This window comes from Elgaria multicarinata, chromosome 5 (genome assembly GCF_023053635.1).
Source record: "Elgaria multicarinata webbii isolate HBS135686 ecotype San Diego chromosome 5, rElgMul1.1.pri, whole genome shotgun sequence".
Classification (NCBI taxonomy): domain Eukaryota; kingdom Metazoa; phylum Chordata; class Lepidosauria; order Squamata; family Anguidae; genus Elgaria; species Elgaria multicarinata.
In genome coordinates, this window is record NC_086175.1 from 21,395,975 (window position 1) to 21,415,232 (window position 19,258).

Consider the following 19,258-nt stretch of genomic DNA (forward strand, 5'->3'; position numbering starts at 1 on the left):
ACCCTATAATGTGCAAAATGTACACAGCCCGTCGAGAGGGTTCCAAAAGAAGATCCGCTTTATCCACAGGGTCTTTGATGTGAGGCAAGAACATCCTAAGTGCATTTTTCCACAGCTTGAACTGTTCAAGCAGGCAAAATCTGTTTCCTAAATTTAACTATATCTGTTTCCTAGGTTAACCTGATTTCAAACAATAATTAATTTTATTTTCATAGCATCCTCAAATGTTGAATTATTCAGCATAATTACTCCCAGTTGATATTTGAGGAACTGACACTGGCTTCTGATGTGATTATTTGGAATGTGCCTTAAAGTGAAGTGATCAGATTTCTTTCATGCTATGTTGGAGGATGATTAAGAGATTGTTTTTTAAAATCCTGACGGAGTCTTGTTATGCCTATGAAAGCTATTGGTGATAAAACAGAACTGTGTGACTAGATTATGTTCTTTTTTCCAGTAAATTAACTGTATTAATGACTAGTGAAGAAATTTGTGCAGTGCTAATTAGGTTAATTTACACAGGGTCATTTGTATTGGAAGATTTTCAGTTTGCATCTGAAAATGTTCTGACCCTTTAGAGCAGAAATTTCGACCTACAAATCCCATCATCCCTAATCATTAGCTTTTCTGGCTACAGCTGAAGCTAGCCACAAGCCAAAACATCTGGAGGGCCACAAATTGCCCACCCCTGTCCTACAGAGATCTAATTCAGCATGTTTATTTTGCATGCATTTAGTAAACCACAAAGTAGTACATGCTAATTTTTTGTCCCAATATAAGTATTTGACCTGAAATATTTGAAGGGAAAGCATTAAAGCACACTGAATGTAATTTAACCATTATATTATGTGCGTGCGTGTACACACACACACACAGAATACTTGCAAAAATTTAAAGACAATACCATTATTTCCCTCACATTGTTTAAAGCCGCAGTCCTATGAACTGCGTCCTTGCAGTTTAGAAGCCCTCAAACTTGGAGGCTTCTGAGATTCCTATGGTTCCTAAGCTGGTAGAATGCACTCCTGGACACCACAGCTACCTGGGCTTCCCCAGTTAGCTGAGAATCCAGGAGGATTCCCAAATTGCATATTTGGTCTTCTAGGGGGAGTGCAACCCCATCTAAGACCAGTTGTAAACCTCCATCCAAAGTAGTTGGTTTCCCCACCCACAGTACCTCTGTCTTGTCTGGATTAAGTTTCAGCTTGTTCACCCTCATACATCCCAAAACAGCATCCAGACAGTGGTTCAAGAGTTCCACAGCCTCCCTGGGATCTGCAGCTGGACATGAGAGGTAGAGCTGAGTATCATCCGCATACTGATGACACTTCAGCCCAAACTTCCTGATGACTTTCCCCAGCGGTTTCATGTAGATGTTAAAAAGCATGGGGGACAAGATAGAACCTTTGGGCACCCCACAGGCTAACAGCCATGGGGTGGAATAGGCATAGTGTGTTCTGAACCATAATGCTAAATACTACAATTGTAACTTTGGTCAAGTTTTCCCAGTGAGAATGTGAATAAGCCAGAGTTTGCAACTGTGTATTACTTTCAGTCCCGGATTCTGTTCCACAGTCTCAATAGGATGGTTTTCATGCACATTGTAACAGAATAATGCAGGCACCAGTGGATGCTTGACAAATTATGGCTTCGATCCTAAGATAAGGTAGTTCACGAAAGGAAAACCTCCTATCTCATCCTCCTTTTCCCAGCAGCGCCCTCCCCCCCCCCCCAACATATCCCACATTGTTCAGAAGGACCTTTCGAGGGTCCAGGTAACTGTAAGGGAGGAGAGGGGATGGGAACAATTTCCCTCTGTGAAATTTCCTAAGTTAACTTACCTTGGATCCAAGCCTATATTTTCTAATATGGCTGTTTACCTCCATGACAGAAAAAGCATGTCTCCATGCACATCTATTCTGTTGTAAGTATTTTTATACTACCCTTCAATCATATTTCCAGGACAGCTTACAAAAAGAAATAAGCAGATGAAGAGTTGATGTATGTGGCAGTTCCCCAATCCATGCATACAAAATGTGTACACTTACGTAGTTTTGATAGATCAGAGGTATACTGTCATAGCAACTTGCTAGAAATTTCTTTGGAAAAGGGTAGAACTTGTCCATACTTTTATGGGCTTGTAGTGAAAACCAAACTAAAGTTGCATCCGTTTTTCATACATCTTATGCTGTTGGTGTTGCACTAGCGGTCACTTATGCAAGTGTTAAATCAGTGTTAAATGCAGTGACCTGGTTGAATACTGCCTTGAGTTGGTGCATGTATGCCCATTATTGACAGCAGGGGATTGCCTGCATGCAAGAACTGGTCATTCTACAAAAAAACCAAACCAACCAACCTGAATTTAAAACACACACACACACACAAAAGCCCTAAGTGTACAACTTTCAGAAAAGTTGGATGAAATTCATCAAAGAACAAAAACTCACCCTTTTGAGAAAGGAGAAAGGCTCAATTCCAACGTATACACGTTTATTAGAACATCTCAAATGGGGCCTTCCGAGTGCACAATTCTATGTGGGTAGGCTCTTTACACACATTGTCAATGTATCTGCCTAGGTTGGGGATGGTGGGGGAAGAGGCTGCTGGTCTGAGGCTGCCTTTTGCTTGTTCTTCTTATATAATGTATGCCTAAAAAGGGGCCACTGACTGTTATATATACTTGCACATTAATCAGCCTCCAACATTAGAATGTAAGCCTATGCGGCAGGGTCTTGCTATTTACTGTTTTACTCTGTACAGCACCATGTACATTGATGGTGCTATATAAATAAATAACAATAATAATAAAACCTTACACAAATTAGAGGATTGATAGAAATGAATATTAGTCCATTGAATTGAGGTGTAAGGATAATCTAATAGTTGAATCTTGTTTTAGTTGCATAAGTTAAACAATGGAGAATATGTTTAAGTTTTCTATTTGATTTACCTATTTATTTCCTCCTTCCTTAAACATATAAAATGCAGTATGTTTTGTGGCTGGCCTAATCTCACGTCTTAATGCAACTTTTGTTGTTGAATTCCTGAGCCTTGTTTTTCAGAGTAAAGTACACATGCTGTAAAACATATTTCCTGTTAAGTGTTAATCAGGCAAAACTAAGTTCTCATCTGGAAAAGCTTATTTTTTCATTGCTTCAAGGTAAACAACTCATGGAAAATAAAGCAAAACCTCTCTTGTGAACCAAGTTTGAAGTGTTGAGGAATGCAAAGCCTAATATATCTTGCTTTGGCATTTCAGTTATGAGGACACGGAGCATCTGTAGTCTGCCAGGTCTGCATTTTGCAACTTCCTATGGACCTGTCAATGAACTCTTACTGGTTCTGAAAAATGCAATGAATTGCCTATTAGGGCCTTTTAAGCTTAGGTGTCTGAAAGACTTTAGGGCCTGGTTTGGATGATAATGCTTGTGGCTGTGAATGTGTTGTGGCAAGCCTCATGCTTTTATGGTTTGTCTCCCCTTTCTTCTGTGTGAAGAGAGGAATGAAAGCTTCCACTTTCATTTCAGGACACCTACATGTTCATATAACATACAAACTGGTTAGGACAAACTACAGTTCCCCAGGTTAGTTAAAACAAACCAGAATCAAACCATCGTTTGATAGCTTGCCTTGTTACCTAATCTTGGTTTAGGTGATTGTTTGAACTGAGCCTAAGTGTTTAGATGCCCAAACCTACATATTAAGGAACTAAAGCACATTGTTTTCCTTTCAAGATATTATGTCCAGTTCCACTCCTATTGCTTTTAAAAAACTGGATTCCAGGTCACTCATATGCGATGCAACTTAGTTCAGCTTCCCTGCCCCCTCCCATGCACATTTTGTGATTCATTTTAAAGGTTTTTAATGCCATCTTTAATAAAAGTGGGTTAAATATCTTTTAAAATGCAACGATCCCCAGCAAACACGTTCCACTGCATGGCGAAGTCCACCATTTTGTGATCATTTAATAGCTGAAGGCTATTTTTCTGCTTCTCTGACACTAAAGGACACATACCCCAAATATTTTTAAAAGAAGTGAACTCTGGTGGACCTAACTTTCTCACTTTTGTTTTTCTCCCTCACCCTCGGTTGCAGACTGAAATTGCATTTGCTTATGGTTCAGATAAGCCTCAACATTATAAAAGCACTGTTTAGTGTTTCTCTTCAGTTTAAAATAGAGTGCTTCACACGCTTTTAGACCAGAACTGCTCTTTGATATTGTCAGTTAAATGTTTATCCATTGGAGTATGTAACATAGTGAAAACTATAGCTCCCTGTAAAGTCTGTCTTTTTTTAATATTTATGTAGTCACCGTCATCATTGCTGCCCTCACCATCCTCATCACAGCCTCAATTTAGCCACTGCAAAATGAAGGCTTCACACTTGCGTCGCTCTGCGTCCTTGACACTGATCAGATGTAATCATGTAGCCTCTGCAAAAGCCACAAGCCCTGTAAAGGCTACAAGTCCACCTGTCTGCCTTCAGCGTTGGCGGCCCACAATACCCCTATCATCCATTGGGCTCCATTCCGTTGTAAGTGTAGTCTCGCTTCCATCTCTTCTCACTAGCAAACCTGCTGCCTCAACGTTTAGGCTTAAAGGTGTTACTCTTCATCTCTGAATCCATTTTGGGCTCTTTTTGCTTTGCCGGCTTAAATTTCTCATCAGCAGATGGTTCTTGGTGACAAATATCAAATGGCTAACAAGGCTGCTTCTAATGGAAACTGCTACTTATTTCATAGATCCCCTTCCAATCTGATATCTGGCTCCTCTTGTCTTACTGGTGTTTGAATTGGGTCTGCTAACTTTTAGTTCTGTACCAAATCCATTTCTTTTACATTTGATTATACATAACTTAAATCAATTTGCTTAATCCAGGGCCCATTGGTCTGCATACTTTCCAATCTTTTCCTCTTCCTGATCTCAGGTGTTTCAACAGTAAAGGGCTTAAATGTCCTTTTCTTTTCTTGGCACCTTGATTCTTTGAATTTGTAGCTTAAAAATTCTTAATGGTAAAAAATAATCCATTCTTTCATTCATTACTCTTGGATCTTGGTGGCTTTTTCTTTTCTTTTGAAAGTTTTTTTCGGTTATACCGATGAAGCAGCATTTTGGTGCAACTGCTTTCACAAGAAATGCTTCATTTTTTAAGTGTTCCCTACATCCTTATGATGTATGCACCCATTGTTTCCATCCATGCCAAAACACAACAACAACTGCAAAAGTCGTATCTGCATTGAAAAGGCTGTCAATGTGCAATTGCAATTTAACATGTGCATAAAATACTCTGGTTACATTGCTGTGCAAAAAATAATAATATGTAAATGCTAATGACAGGAAGAAGTATGTTTTAGGAAAGCAATGGCAAAAGTCCAGGCAGGTAATACAATATGAAAGCAGAAACGGGGGCCACATTCCTACCTGCATCAGACAATACTCTTCCAGAGAAGGCAACACTGCTATGCAATCTGTGTTCTCCAGAATAACAGTATGGACAAATGGTATAAATTCTAGAGAGAGAGACTGGTGTGCAAGCATTCATTTTCTGATTGCTAGTAGCTGACCTTAAAGCTAATGTTTGCCCATACTAACTTCCGCAAAGCTGGTTGATATAGCAATTGATTGATCCTTGCACACTTTCAGGCCTGCTTTGTGACATGACATATTTATAGCCTATTTTAAAAGTTACACTAATGCAGGAGTGAAGATCTATGACAATGAAAATGTAATACCAGAAGGAGGTTCAATGCTAAAAGAACATGGTTGGACAAAGACTTAGAATCATAGAATAGCACAGTTGGAAGGGGCCTACAAGGCCATCGAGTCCAACCCCCTGCTCAATGCAGGAATCCACCCTAAAACATCCTATAAGATGCAGCATGATCCAGATCAGGCCTAGGAGAAAATTTCCTAAGAACGTAATGTAATTATTTAGTGCTCACAATTTATTTATTAAATTTATATACCGCCCCATAGCTGAAGCTATCTGGGTGGTTTACAAAAGTTAAGAACAGTGAACATTAAAAAGTATACATAATTTAAAACCATCAGAAATATAAAAACAACAGTATCCATTTAACAACGACAGTTCTGGGGTCCATTAAAAATCAAACAAACTTAGCATATGTTGTTAAATGCTGTTAAATGCCTGGGAGAAGAGAAAAGTCTTGACCTGGCACCGAAAAGTTAACAATGTTGGCGTTAGGCGAGCCTCATCAGGGAGATCATTCCATAATTGGGGGGCCACCATTGAAAAGGCCCTCTCTCTCTTGTTGCCATCCTCTGAGCTTCCCTTGGAGTAGGACCTTAGATGTTGAGCGCAGTTTATGTTCAGACAGAAAAAGTCCTAAAACTCCCAGCATGCTCTAGCCAGTTGTAGGACTTTTTTCTGTCTAAACATGTAGGAATGCGCCCTTAGTGCCCTTATTCAGTAAAGATCCTAAAAATTACATGTGCATTTAAGTATTCAGAATTTGAATGCTAAGTCTACTAAAATCTGCTTTGAGCCTTGGGGCATAACTTCTCTCCTCGCATATATCTACTTGGGGGTTCCCGCCTCTCTTGGGGAAAATCATCTTGAGACTACCTTCTTGAGAACATTTGGCTCTTTACAATGAATCCCTGGTTCTCCCCAAATAGCAAGATTTTGTAGATGCTTAGTAAATCCATGGTAATGGATGATAAGTCTGTAAACTCTGTGCTCTTTCCATTTAACATTCAAAGCAGGGATGCACAAATCTCCCCTTCAGTGAGTCACATGAGTTTTGCTGTGCACTTTTCTTCTACGATTTGTAACTTTATAACTGTTTCCCATCCTCTCTTTTAGTTGTGTCTTAAAAAAAAAAGCCACAAACTTTTAAAAGTCTCTTTTTGTAGAGATGTTATGCCGATTTTTAAAAATCATTTTAATTGCCCTTCAAATATTTTTTCTATTATGTAAGTCTTTCAACTATATAAGGAGCTAATTAATGTCCCTATCCTGAACACTTGTGTCATTATGACATTTATAACTTTACATCAAGTTTGTATCAATCTTACGTTTAGCAACACCATGCTGACATAGCAGTCAGGTACTAACACAAAGTTTTAGCACTGGAATTCAAGTTATATCCCCTCACTACTGAGAATGCTAGAGACCTTGGCAGGATCTACACTACTGCTTTAAAATGGTTTATAACAGCAGTGACAACTGTTGGGGTCCAGGACACACTCCAGATACGGTTTTCATAATGTTTTGAAAGTGTCATATCCTGCTTGGTGTAGGTCTGTCCCTTTTTGCTGAAACATGAGATGTTTGAAAATTGGAGTTGGCATTAACCAGCTTTCAAGAGCTCTTGTCATAGACATCTGTGTATTAGTTGGAGTAAGAACTATACACCAGTATAGGTGTAACTAAACTACTGTGGTTGCTTTAATTCTTAAATTACACAGTCATTATTTCTTGTTTTCATGCTGCAGACCGCGTATTTAACAGCAGACCTCTTCATGATACTTAAAGCATAATTTTGATTAACATTTTGGTAATCAGATGGCTGTAGACTGCATAGGAAACAATCTTTGTCATATGGTGACGGAAAGGACCATTTTGAAATAGGATTTTGTACATAAGCTTCCTTACAAAGTTAACAGTGCAATCCTATACATGTCTACTCAGAAGTAAATCCTATTGAATTCAATGGGATGTACTCCTTGTTTAAGTGTATAGACTTCATTAGATATGTAAGATGGCACATTTTTGTCTAGTTGGAATTACTGTTTTAACTTTGTCGGTTTTAAGCAGCTGTAGTGCTGGCCACTGAGTGTAAAAGGCTCGGTTTTATAGTGCCCACTCCACCGCTTCTTCCTAATCCTCTAGTCCTTTGACAGGGCTCATCTCCATAGTGGCTAGGTTCCAAAATGTCATTGCTTAAGCCTGGTTGGAACCATTCCTATGGTCTGGGAGCTCTACCACTAATCCCAGAGGTGTGTGGGGAGGGACTGGTTGAGCAAAGAGGAAAAATAAATTTCATGTGTTCAGAAGCACATACACTTATACTTCTTTTAAATTTGAAATGGGTTGTTAAAAGGCTGAACTCTAGCTCTTCCCAAAGTTTTCTTCCAAAATTGTGTAAATGGAATTTAATACACTAACATATTATGCACATCCTATTTCTTTTCACAGGCACCAAGTATAGATGACAAAGTAGATCTTCATTTCATCGCATTAGTAAATGTTGGTGGCAATCTCTACGAATTGGGTAAGAGGAAACATTGTTCTTCAGAACTGGGTCAGATGTTGCTTTCAACCAATTCTGCCTAGGTTTTTATACTATTAATTTGAACTGTCAGTAGTGTGTAGCTGTAATATCATAACTCTTGCGTATTTTTGAAGCTTTGTTACAACTTTTCAATATTTGGCTTCAAAAGGGGGGAATGATTACGCTGCAGAAGTTAATAAAGCACTTGTTTCTGCTTTTTGCATGTGTGTTTGTAATTGGTTTCCTCCTAACTTGAATGTGCCACAGATTTTAATGTTGCATACCGCAAATCATAACCTGGATTAGTTCCTACACCACACTAGGTGTGTTATGTTATTGGGCAACCAGGATTCACTGTAATGCAATCATGGACCAATATCAAAGTATACATAGCCCAATGGCATATGCATGATACCTCTTTAAAAAGGTTTAAATAAATAATGCATGATGCTGTTGCTTTACAGCAGGGATGGGGAACATGTGGCCCTCCAGATGTTGTTGGATTGCAGCCCCCATCATCTCTAGCCAGCATAGCCAATGGTGAAGGCTGATGAGATTTGCAGTCCAACAACATCTGGAAGGTCACACCTTCTCCATCCCTCCTTTATAGCATGACATTAGCTAATGGCATGGAGTTGGATTGCCAGTTTCATGCAATGTCACAATTTTCCTGAAATGTTTAGGTATTTGGTCCTGATGAGCACTGTATATTGTTAAACTGAAGTGATGGGGTGGAATTTTGAAGCTGTGACTACTGCTGTCTTTTTATGAGCCTGTGTAATAACAAGTCATACGGAACATGCAAAATAGTGCAAAACCTGCATGTGAAAGGCTACAGATTCAGTTCCTGGTATATCTGATTAAAAAGATTTCTAGCAGCAGGGCTTGAGGTAGGCAATTGAATAAGGAACTGGAGAACTGGTGCCACTCATCAGTACTACATCATTAGTAAAACCTTTGGTCTGAGAACTTAGCTCCTAAAATGTACTTGTAAATGTTTCTAAAAGTTCCTAAAATCTGTTCTTATTGTATGCTTTCAGCCTGTCCAGATGACAGTCTGCTTTTGAATCCCAGCAGGCCACATAAACACAAAAAGCTCACACTTTGCCATAGAAAACAGGCTATTTATATTTATAGGTAACAATTTCAAATACTGTTTCCCAGAATAGATTTGGGAACTGAATCAAAAATGTAGCTTGCAAATTGTGGGTGGGTAAATTCTAGGTCTGTGGAATGCAACTAAGAATGTGTACTGCAGAACTGCCTCTTGGATTGTCACATATGCAGAAGTCATCTACTGCAATAAACACACTGGAAATGAACCTAAGGCCTTAGCTAGACCTAAGGATTATCCCAGGCAAATGGAGGGGTCATCCCTGCCTGCTCCCGGGATCCCCTGTGTGTCATTTGGATGCACAGGGACAATCCCAGGATATAGACCTGGTCTAGCCATGGCCTAATTTAGAATTTGTCCATGATGAATTGAAAATTGTTGCCAAATCAAATCAATGTACATGGAAAACTTAAACAGGGAATGAAGACACTCTAGTCTTTTACATTTAGAAGGGTAGTAGTAGAAACTGGAAAGTTGGCTTCATGTTTTTGGCCACTATGTTAAGATGGCTTTAAAAAGTAATCACCATGGAGAGTTAGTCCAACACTATTAACCATAGTAGCTAAACAGACCCTCTGTGTCTAGAGGGCAGTGCACCACAGAATTATGAAGACAAACAAGGAACAGCTCTTGCCTTTATGCCTTGTTTGTGAGTTTAGAGCCAGACTGCAGAACCTCAGGTCCAGGGAGGCCCTCCAGGATTCGACAGAAAGCCACACTACCTTCTTTGACTCCACCCCCTTTCCCCCAAGCAGATCATTTTGTGTAGACCCCCCCCCTTCATTTTAAAAGGATAAAATGCCTCTCCCAAGGCTCAGTTACTGGCAGTAAGAGCTTTAAGCTAAATTATGCTGGGATGGGTTTTTTTTTAGTATGTTTAGTTGTTGGCCCTGCCCCTTTTGCTCTTGGGCTCTGCCCACCACTGGAATGCAGCCCCCCCCCCCGAAAGCTTTTCCAAAATGGAATTCGGGCCTTGGGGTAAAAGTAGTTCTGCAACTCTCACTTAGAGCACGTAGTTGGCTAGTATTGGAAATGGAATACTGGTCTAGAAGGAACTCTATCTAGCCTAACACAGTGGTTCTGTGGGTGTGTGAGCACTTGCTAATTTTATTTGCAACTTGAGGCATTCATCCAGTAATCTACCAAAGAAATTTGATTTCAAATTGCAGTAATTAGAGTACATGTTTATATATGGAAGAACTAAATAATATACAACACTCAAGCCTGATCATTTGGTGTCAGTGAAAATGAACTTTGCTGCTAGATAAAATATTTGGTTCAAATGTTGATGACTATTGGTGGATTGAATTTGAATTATGCTTGACTATTCCTATCCTTGTAGTTTTTCAGTGTATGGTGAGGAAAATACCCAAAGGTACAATGCAATACAAGAGTTATTACACTTATGGAAAGCATGTGGTGGTGGTAGTACGTCACTTGTATTAGAAGTAGAAGAGCCCTGCTACTTTCTGTGTACGTCTTAATGAAGAATTACTTTCTGTATATTCCAACAGACGGACGGAAGCCTTTCCCAATAAACCATGGCCAATCAAGCGATGACACATTTTTAGAGGTAGGAATTTTAAGTTGTCTTATATCGAGAGCTTTATTACTGCTTAAAGCAAAATACTGGGTGGTAGAAATTATTTAGCGTAGTAAGTTCTGAAACTGCCATTGTAGAAATATATACAAATTTAGATAAATTCAAATTGCTGGTGCTATTAAAATTGCTCACACTGTTGTTTACTATTTGGCAGTATATTATTTATGAATACAGTTCAAACACTTCTGATTAAAGCTTCTCACCCACCATGTCAGATATTTTTTAGGTTTTGTATTTATATCTTGTAAAAATATATAGCCATTAAAGGCAAAGCCTTCTGAAGGCAGTTTACAAAAATAAACAAAAAACAAATAACCGCATTAAAACGCCATTTAAACACAAATCACAATTTTAAAAAGCAGTGACAGTTAAAACTATAAGATGAAACCAACAGTTAGTTTTTATAGAAGTGATGGTAACCTTCTTGTGTTTTCTTACTAGGATGCAGTAGAAGTATGCAAGAAATTCATGGAACGTGATCCAAACGAATTAAGATTCAATGCAATTGCTCTTGTAGCAGCTTAGATTATTCTTAATAATAATAATAAAGGCAAAAATTGTGTTTAATGTATTGTAACAAAATAATGCTTTTGCCGTAAATCAATGATGATCAAATTTTGATACCTCCCAAGTAACAGATTAAACTTCAGATTCTCCTCTATCTTTTGTAGCCTTTCCTTTTCCTAGACTAGAGCATTTTTAATAACTACATGAATCCATTCCAGAAGAGTAATTATTAGTAGCACATCACAAAAGGCACTATGGACAGGTTCATACTATTACTTCCTTCTGTAAGCAAGCAGTCCTTCCATGCTAGTATATAGACCAGTCTGGTGGCCTTCAGATGTTTTGGACTACAACCCCCAGCATTCTTGACCATTGACCATGCTGCCTGGAGCTGATGGGAGTTGTAGTCCCAAACATTTGCAATCACCAGCTTGGAGAAAGCTGATATAAACCGCCCAGAGAGCTTTGGCTGTGGGGCGGTATATAAATGTAATTAAATAAAATAAATAAATATAGACAGCTCTGGTGAATTTTATTGTGGTAACTGGGCAATTTTTATGGTTTTAATTTTTGTGAAACGCCCAGAGAGCCTTGAATATGACCAAAAGCAACAAAGCAGCTGGAAAAATGTTACCACAATAGAGGCCTCAATACTTCTCAGCAGGAGCATGTGCCAGAAGGTAGGTCAGGACTGCTCCTGTTTACAAAGTAACTAATCTTCCCTTGTTAATTGTTGCATGGGCTTTCACTTAATAGACACATTAACAATTAAACAACTCATAAACATGACTGTAGCACCCTTGGGCCAGCTGTCCTTTTTACCATGGCCTCCCAACTGGCAAGTACGATTTTGTGGGACATGTCCTAATTGTTTGACCTTGATGACAGCTGCATGTCTCTGCATGCACAGAAAAGACTCTAGGAACCAAACAAAAGCAAAAACCCAACACAGTTCATCTTGCAGCATCAGACATTTGGCTCGATCATGGTTCTGCTGTGCATCACAAGAGTATTTTCTCACAGCGAATAAGTCCCAGTAACCAGGGAGCACCCTCTACTAAAAGACCAATAAAAGACCCAGAGACTGCAGACCTTGACCCCAATTCCATGGAACAGCAGACATCCTCACCCCAAAAGCCTCATTCTCTACTGATCCAGCTCTCCAGCACAGACAATACACTTAGCAAGAGATCATAGAGAGGCAGGCCAGTGCCATATCCCACAAGTTCCTGGCAGGACCAGACCAGGTCATAAGACCTTGGAGGGAAAGGAGGACTTCATTGCTAGCCCTTTGTTGGGAATCCTCCTGAGATTATCACCCAGGAAGATATGCTACTTAAGGAAGCTGCAGGTTAAAGAGACTAGTCCACCCTACTTCAGACCTGTCAATATCACAGGGCCCCAGGAACAGAGGCAGCTACATGGAAACTACAAAGAATGGAAATGTCAAGTTAAGGTACCTAACCTGAATTTACATGGCATGTAAGCAGTAAACATGTTCTACAGTTTCTCATTGTGCTCACTTACAACTTAGCATCTTTCTACACGTATATACACCCTTGGGAACTGTCAGCCCCAATCCACTTCCTGTATTAAGTGCCCCTTTCATGGACTTTGAAGAGCCTCAAACAACACAAGGAAATTGTTACTTGTCACTAGTTCTATCACAGGTAAGAACTGATGAGTATCTGTCATGCAACAACTGTATTCCAAATGCAGATATTATTAATAAAATCTAAAGCTAGAATTGTATATTCCCAAGTTTAAAACACTGTGGTTAAAGTCCTGGAGCATACTTGGAATTGAAATACTACCTTGAGAGAAGATGCCTGAATGGGGGTTGGACTCGATGGCCTTATAGGCCCCTTCGAACTGTAATATTCTGTGGTCATGTGAAACCAGTTATTGCTGCATATAGGGACAAATGATGGAAACCAGGGTCCACCAAGTAGCAACAAGTGAAAGTAAGGCCCTTCCTTCCTAAAAAGCAAACAGGATATCTAGCCCATTTTTCATTATGCCATCTGCCCTACAGCTACTTCTGGCTATTTTGGACATCCATTCCATGGTTGTAGGTTCCTCTAGTAGATATATCAGATGTGCTTCAAGCCTGCTAAGGCCATTTTGAGGGGCTTTGGGAACAGGATTTTAGTGAGGAATAAGGGAAGAGGAAAGCATTGAGAGCATAGCTAATCAAGGTCTGGATAAATAGTTACGATTGTTTAACTTCAGGAATGACGCTTGTTACCATTGTACAGTGCATGGTGCATGACTGTACGTAAAGCTATGAGTGAGAACTTCCAGATTCATATTTAGTTGTAAGGGGGCAGCACAAGTCAATCTACTACTTTAAAATGGAATCATCCTGTTCCCCTGTCTTTAGTCATACTTCTTGCTCAAATAACGTTTCTTGAGCAGTAAGCAACAGGGGCATGCAATATTGGTCTATTAATTAAAATCATTCATTTGTTTTCATTATTACCTTTAAATAGGAAACTCAGCTGCACTTCTGCCTGTAACTTCTTTGTTTTCCATCCAATTGGCATGAATTTTTCAGATATTCTACTAGCCCTACTAAACTTCAAACATTTAGGAAAATGGCTAACTGATTCTATATGCAATTCAAGCTACAATCCTATATTTCTGTCTAAACTACAGCTAATTAAGAACAAGGTAATGGGGAAAGGTTGCAAAACACAATAGGGAATGGATTGAAAATGCTCAAATCAATTAATTGTAAGAGGTGATGGAGTGATAAATATTTTTGCACAAAGAACACATCAGCAGAGGAGACTGCAGCTGCTCAATCTCTAAGGAAAAAACTCACATGGATAAACTCTAGTCCTTTGTCTCCCTTATTATAAACTTGCACAAGTCTGCTCCCTTGTCATGGGAGTTCACTGTGTACAAAGATGACCTATTGGAATGGCGGATGCTTTTGCTAAAATGTCTTTTGAGTTGAAGCATTGGACAGCCTTTAATGTCCATCTCCTTTCCCCTGTTCTCTCCCTCCCCTGCCCCTTAGTGTAACCTCCATCTGACCCATTCTGGTTGCTAGGGGAAAATGAAAGCTAAACTGCTCCAAATGAGTTTCAAATGAGTATATATGATATTCAGAACTATTTTGGAATTATGACATTTTTAATAGTAATTAAATTAATGGGTATTTAAATTTTTAACTTGTTACAAAACACATGCACCCTGAAATAGTGGAGCTGGTTGTTGTTTTAAGTTGTCAGAAGTAGAGCTTGATCACAACATTTTCTACAAGACACCATTTTTCTCTGTAAGCTAATTGCCGGTCAGGTTTTGCCACACTTCAAAGTAGAGAACCTTGCATGATCAGAGACCCTTTCAACATAACTTAGCTAAACATGAGCTGTAAACGCTAAACATCTATAGGGCAACCATCTTATGATTTTTGCTATCAAATAAAGCAGGAAATAGGAACATCTAGAATAACATTTCATCCTTCATAAACTATTTCCATGCTTTTGCTTTTAGGCTTTGTACTTAAATATGAGTGAAATTCATTCAAATATTTTTTAAACTATTTGATTCTTTTTTTCCTTGTGTGTCAGGTGGAGTGAGATTTGGAGGCTTTAAAATTATATTGGGTTTAAAAACCCCACCAACCCCCCCCCCAATGGTTTGTATAGCCTTAATATTAATGGGGTTCATCTACTCCTGCCTATAGCAATGTTCTTATAAGGTTAAATATTTGAAATGCACACAGGGTTGGAGAAACAGGAGATGTAGACTCAAATGTTTCAGTGGTTACTGAGCGAATGTATACATCTTTGAATGGGCCAGAGCACCTGGGGTCATCACAAGATGCCGTGAATCTCTCCTCTGACATCTCCCCTTGTTGGACTTTCCAAGGCAACAAAAGCTATGATTGATATGAACACAGTAAACAGAATGCTTCCCGTTCCCCCACGCGACTGCCACAAAGGCCTGCATTCTTACATGCAGTAACAAAAGCCGCAATCTCTTGGCTTATGGTGGTGTTGGAATAAGTAAGCAGTGCCTTGCATCACAAAAGAATGATATATCCTAAGTTCAGTTCTAAATAAGGAAATTGCTTTTATGAATGGATGTAGCATTGATATGAAGTTTATAGCAATAAAGTAGTAACTTCTATGCCTAGTTTGCACTAGATTACCGAAAATTTGCATTCTAGAACTTGATAACGTTAAGTGTTCAAGTATATGTGTGTGTGTGCATACGTATTTCTTCGATTGTAAGACGCCATCGATTGTAGGACGCACACTAATTTCAGTACCACCAACAGGAAAAAAAACCCTAAGACACAGCCGCGATTCTAAGACGCACCCCATTTTTAGAGAAGTTTATATGGGGAAAAAAGTGTGTCTTAGAAGCGAAGAAATAGGGTGTGTGTGTGTATATATATTATATATATATATATATATGCGTCAGTGATGCCTAAAACAGTGGCTTATAATTTATTTATTTATTATATTTTTATACCGCCCAATAGCCGAAGCTCTCTGGGCAGTTCACAAAAATTAAAACCATCATAAAACAACTAACAGTCTAAAAACACAAATACAAAATGCAGTATAAAAAGCACAACCAGGATAAAACCACGCAGCAGAAACTGATATAAGATTAAAATACAGAATTAGAACAGTAAAATTTAAATTTAAGTAAAAATTAAGTGTTAAAATACTGAGAGAATAAAAAGGTCTTCAGCTGGCAACGAAAGGAGTACCGTGTAGGCGCCAGGCGGACCTCTCTGGGGAGCTCATTCCACAGCCGGGGTGCCACAGCAGAGAAAGCCCTCCTCCTAGTAGCCACCTGCCTCACTTCCTTTGGCAGGGGCTCACAGAGAAGGGCCCCTGTGGATGATCTTAAGGTCTGGGCAGGTACATATGGGAGGAGGCGTTCCTTCAAATAACCTGGCCCCAAACCATTATAAACATCCTATATGGATGAAATTGTGTATGAAACAATGTAACAGAGTTAAAAGAGGATAGCAATAGGTCCACCTCTTCTCAGAATTTTGTTACCCCTACTCTACCTTGTATATTGTTTATTAAAAAGACTGAGTTAGCCTACCCAAATGTTTCGTTTTTTAACGGTTTTTAATGTTTTATGTGTGTATGTTCTGTGTTTTAGAATTTTAAATTTTGTATACTTGTTTTTATCTTAATTTTAGAATTTCTGTAAACCACCCAGAGAGCCCTGGCTATGGGGGCGGTATATAAGTGTAATAAATAAATAAATAATTGCAATGTGATAAAAACAAGCGTGTGTATATAATTATGATCCACCAACCACCCCCATACAAGTTTAGGATTGCAGTCTAAACTAACTAGGGAGTTAAACCTGGACACAGTGGGATTTATGTCTGAATAAATAGGCATAGGGTTGCATTGTTCAGCTGTGCTATATTACAACGCTAAATAACTATGTAAATGCTAAAGGAGTTATTTTACTTAAGACTGCAACTTTTAATCTCTTAATCGGTTAGATGAATTAAAATTAAAGAAAATGAACTATAGAAGGGTGCTCTGTGTTGTTGTTTTTAAATGGGGGGGGTTTCTTTTAGCTTGAGAGCTGAATTCAATTTTTGATAAGCCCTCAGGGGCGGCATTCTAGCATTGGGCAGGGCTGAAGGCAAAGGGATGGGAGCCAAAATACACCAGCCTAAGCCCCATCACATCTAGGTCTAAACGTGCGGCCCCCGTCCCTTCCTGAAAACAGGAAGTAACGAGGCCCATTCAGTTCAGCAGGAGAGAGCAGCAACCGGACTTTTTCTGGGGTTTTTGCGGTGCAAGGAAGGCCAGAAGGGGCGCAAGAGAGACAGATGGTGTCATGTGAGCAACCCGTGAGTGCCCAGTAACCAGCGTGCAGTAAAACGCTCGTCGGATGGCGCTTCCTGTCGTGGCTTAAAACTCTTACTGCCGATCACTGAGCCTTAGGAGAAGCATTTCAGCCTTTCAGAATGGAAGTGAGGGGAATGCACAAAAGTCAGGACACTGCTAAATGAATGGCGGCTGGGAGAACCAGGAGTGCTTATAAAATTTGTAAATACCATCTTTAAAAAGGATACCATCTCTCATACGCAAGGAAGAATGACTTGCTTCAGAAATTGTTTTTACCCATATGCAAATTCATGCAATTAAATTAAGTTAACAAACCCAGAAGATTGGGGTTTATTTTTCTTTTATTGGGTTTTGGCTCTACTTTCAAGTGCTCAAATTTGTTTATATATAGCATCTCAGTGGTGCTTAGAACAAGAGAATAAAAGCCTAGTGGTTTGCCTAAGGCTATTTACAGCCAAATACTCTGAATTGAGTTCAGTGAGACCAATTCCCAAAAATGTGCACATGAGAGGGCAGATCTGAAGCAGGGATTTCTTAGCTCTCAGCACACACTCTTTAACCTCTCTACTTGGGGAGTTTTATGATCTAGACTTAGAACTATATTATTATTATTATTATTATTATTATTATTATTATTATTATTATTTATTTATTTATTTATATAGCACCATCAATGTACATGGTGCTGTACAGAGTAAAACAGTAAATAGCAAGACCCTGCCGCATAGGCTTACATTCTAATAAAACCATAATAAAACAATAAGGAGGGGAAGAGAAAGCAAACAGGCACAGGGTAGGGTAAACAGGCACAGGGTAGGGTAAAACTAACAGTATAAAGTCAGAACAAAATCAAGTTTTAAAAGCTTTAGGAAAAAGAAAAGTTTTTAGCTGAGCTTTAAAAGCTGTGGTTGAACTTGTAGTTCTCAAATGTTCTGGAAGAGCGTTCCAGGCATAAGGGGCAGCAGAAAAAAATGGACGAAGCCGAGCAAGGGAAGTAGAGACCCTTGGGCAGGTGAGAAACATGGCATCAGAGGAGCGAAGAGCACGAGCGGGGCAATAGTGTGAGATGAGAGAGGAGAGATAGGAAGGAGCTAGACAGTGAAAAGCTTTGTAGGTCAACAGGAGAAGTTTATATTGGATTCTGAAGTGAATTGGAAGCCAATGAAGAGATTTCAGAAGTGGAGTTACATGGTCAGAGCGGTGAGCCAAGAAGATGATCTTAGCAGCAGAGTGGTGAACAGAAACCAACGGACTGATGTGAGAAGAAGGAAGGCCAATGAGAAGAAGGTTGCAGTAGTCCAACCGAGAAATAACCAATGCATGAACAAGAGTCTTGGCAGAAGAGACAGACAAAAATGATCGAATCCTGGCAATATTATACAGGAAAAAACGACAGGATTTAGCTACTGCCTCAATATGAGGAACAAAGGAGAGCGAGGAATCAAATATAAGCCAAGACTACGAGCTTCCTTGACTGGAGTAAGCGTAACATCATTGACAGTAAGAGAGAATGAGAGATGAGGAGAAGGTTTAGGAGGAAAAACAAGCAATTCAGTCTTTGCCATATTAAGTTTCAAACGACGATGAAGCAACCAAGCTGTGATATCTGAAAGACATGCCGAGATACGATCGTGAACATCAGGAGAAAGATCCGGAGATGAAAGATATAATTGTGTATCATCGGCATACAGATGATATTGGAGGCCATGAGATTGAATAAGATTACCCAAGGGCAACATGTATAAAGAAAACAACAACGGACCAAGCACCGAGCCTTGGGGAACCCCTACTGAAAGGGGAAAAGAAGAAGACGAGCTGCCATTAGCCAATAAGCTGAAAGAGCGACCCTCTAGATAGGAGGCAAACCAGTTATAGACAGAGCCACAAAATCCAAGGTCATGAAGGGAATCTAAAAGAAGATCATGATCAACTGTGTCAAAGGCTGC

The 19,258-nt window shown here is 39.3% G+C and overlaps 1 protein-coding gene across 1 annotated transcript in view; it reads left to right on the forward strand.

Annotated features, from left to right (window-relative positions):
* Positions 1-11,614, forward strand: part of UCHL3 (ubiquitin C-terminal hydrolase L3) — a 31,168-nt gene extending 19,554 nt beyond the window's left edge. The window contains exons 7-9 of the mRNA XM_063127432.1: positions 8,161-8,236; positions 10,865-10,923; positions 11,395-11,614. Of these exons, the coding sequence (XP_062983502.1) occupies positions 8,161-8,236; positions 10,865-10,923; positions 11,395-11,478 (219 nt within the window). The 3' untranslated portion in view covers positions 11,479-11,614. The remainder of the gene's footprint in view (positions 1-8,160; positions 8,237-10,864; positions 10,924-11,394) is intronic.
* The last annotated feature ends 7,644 nt before the right edge of the window (positions 11,615-19,258 follow it).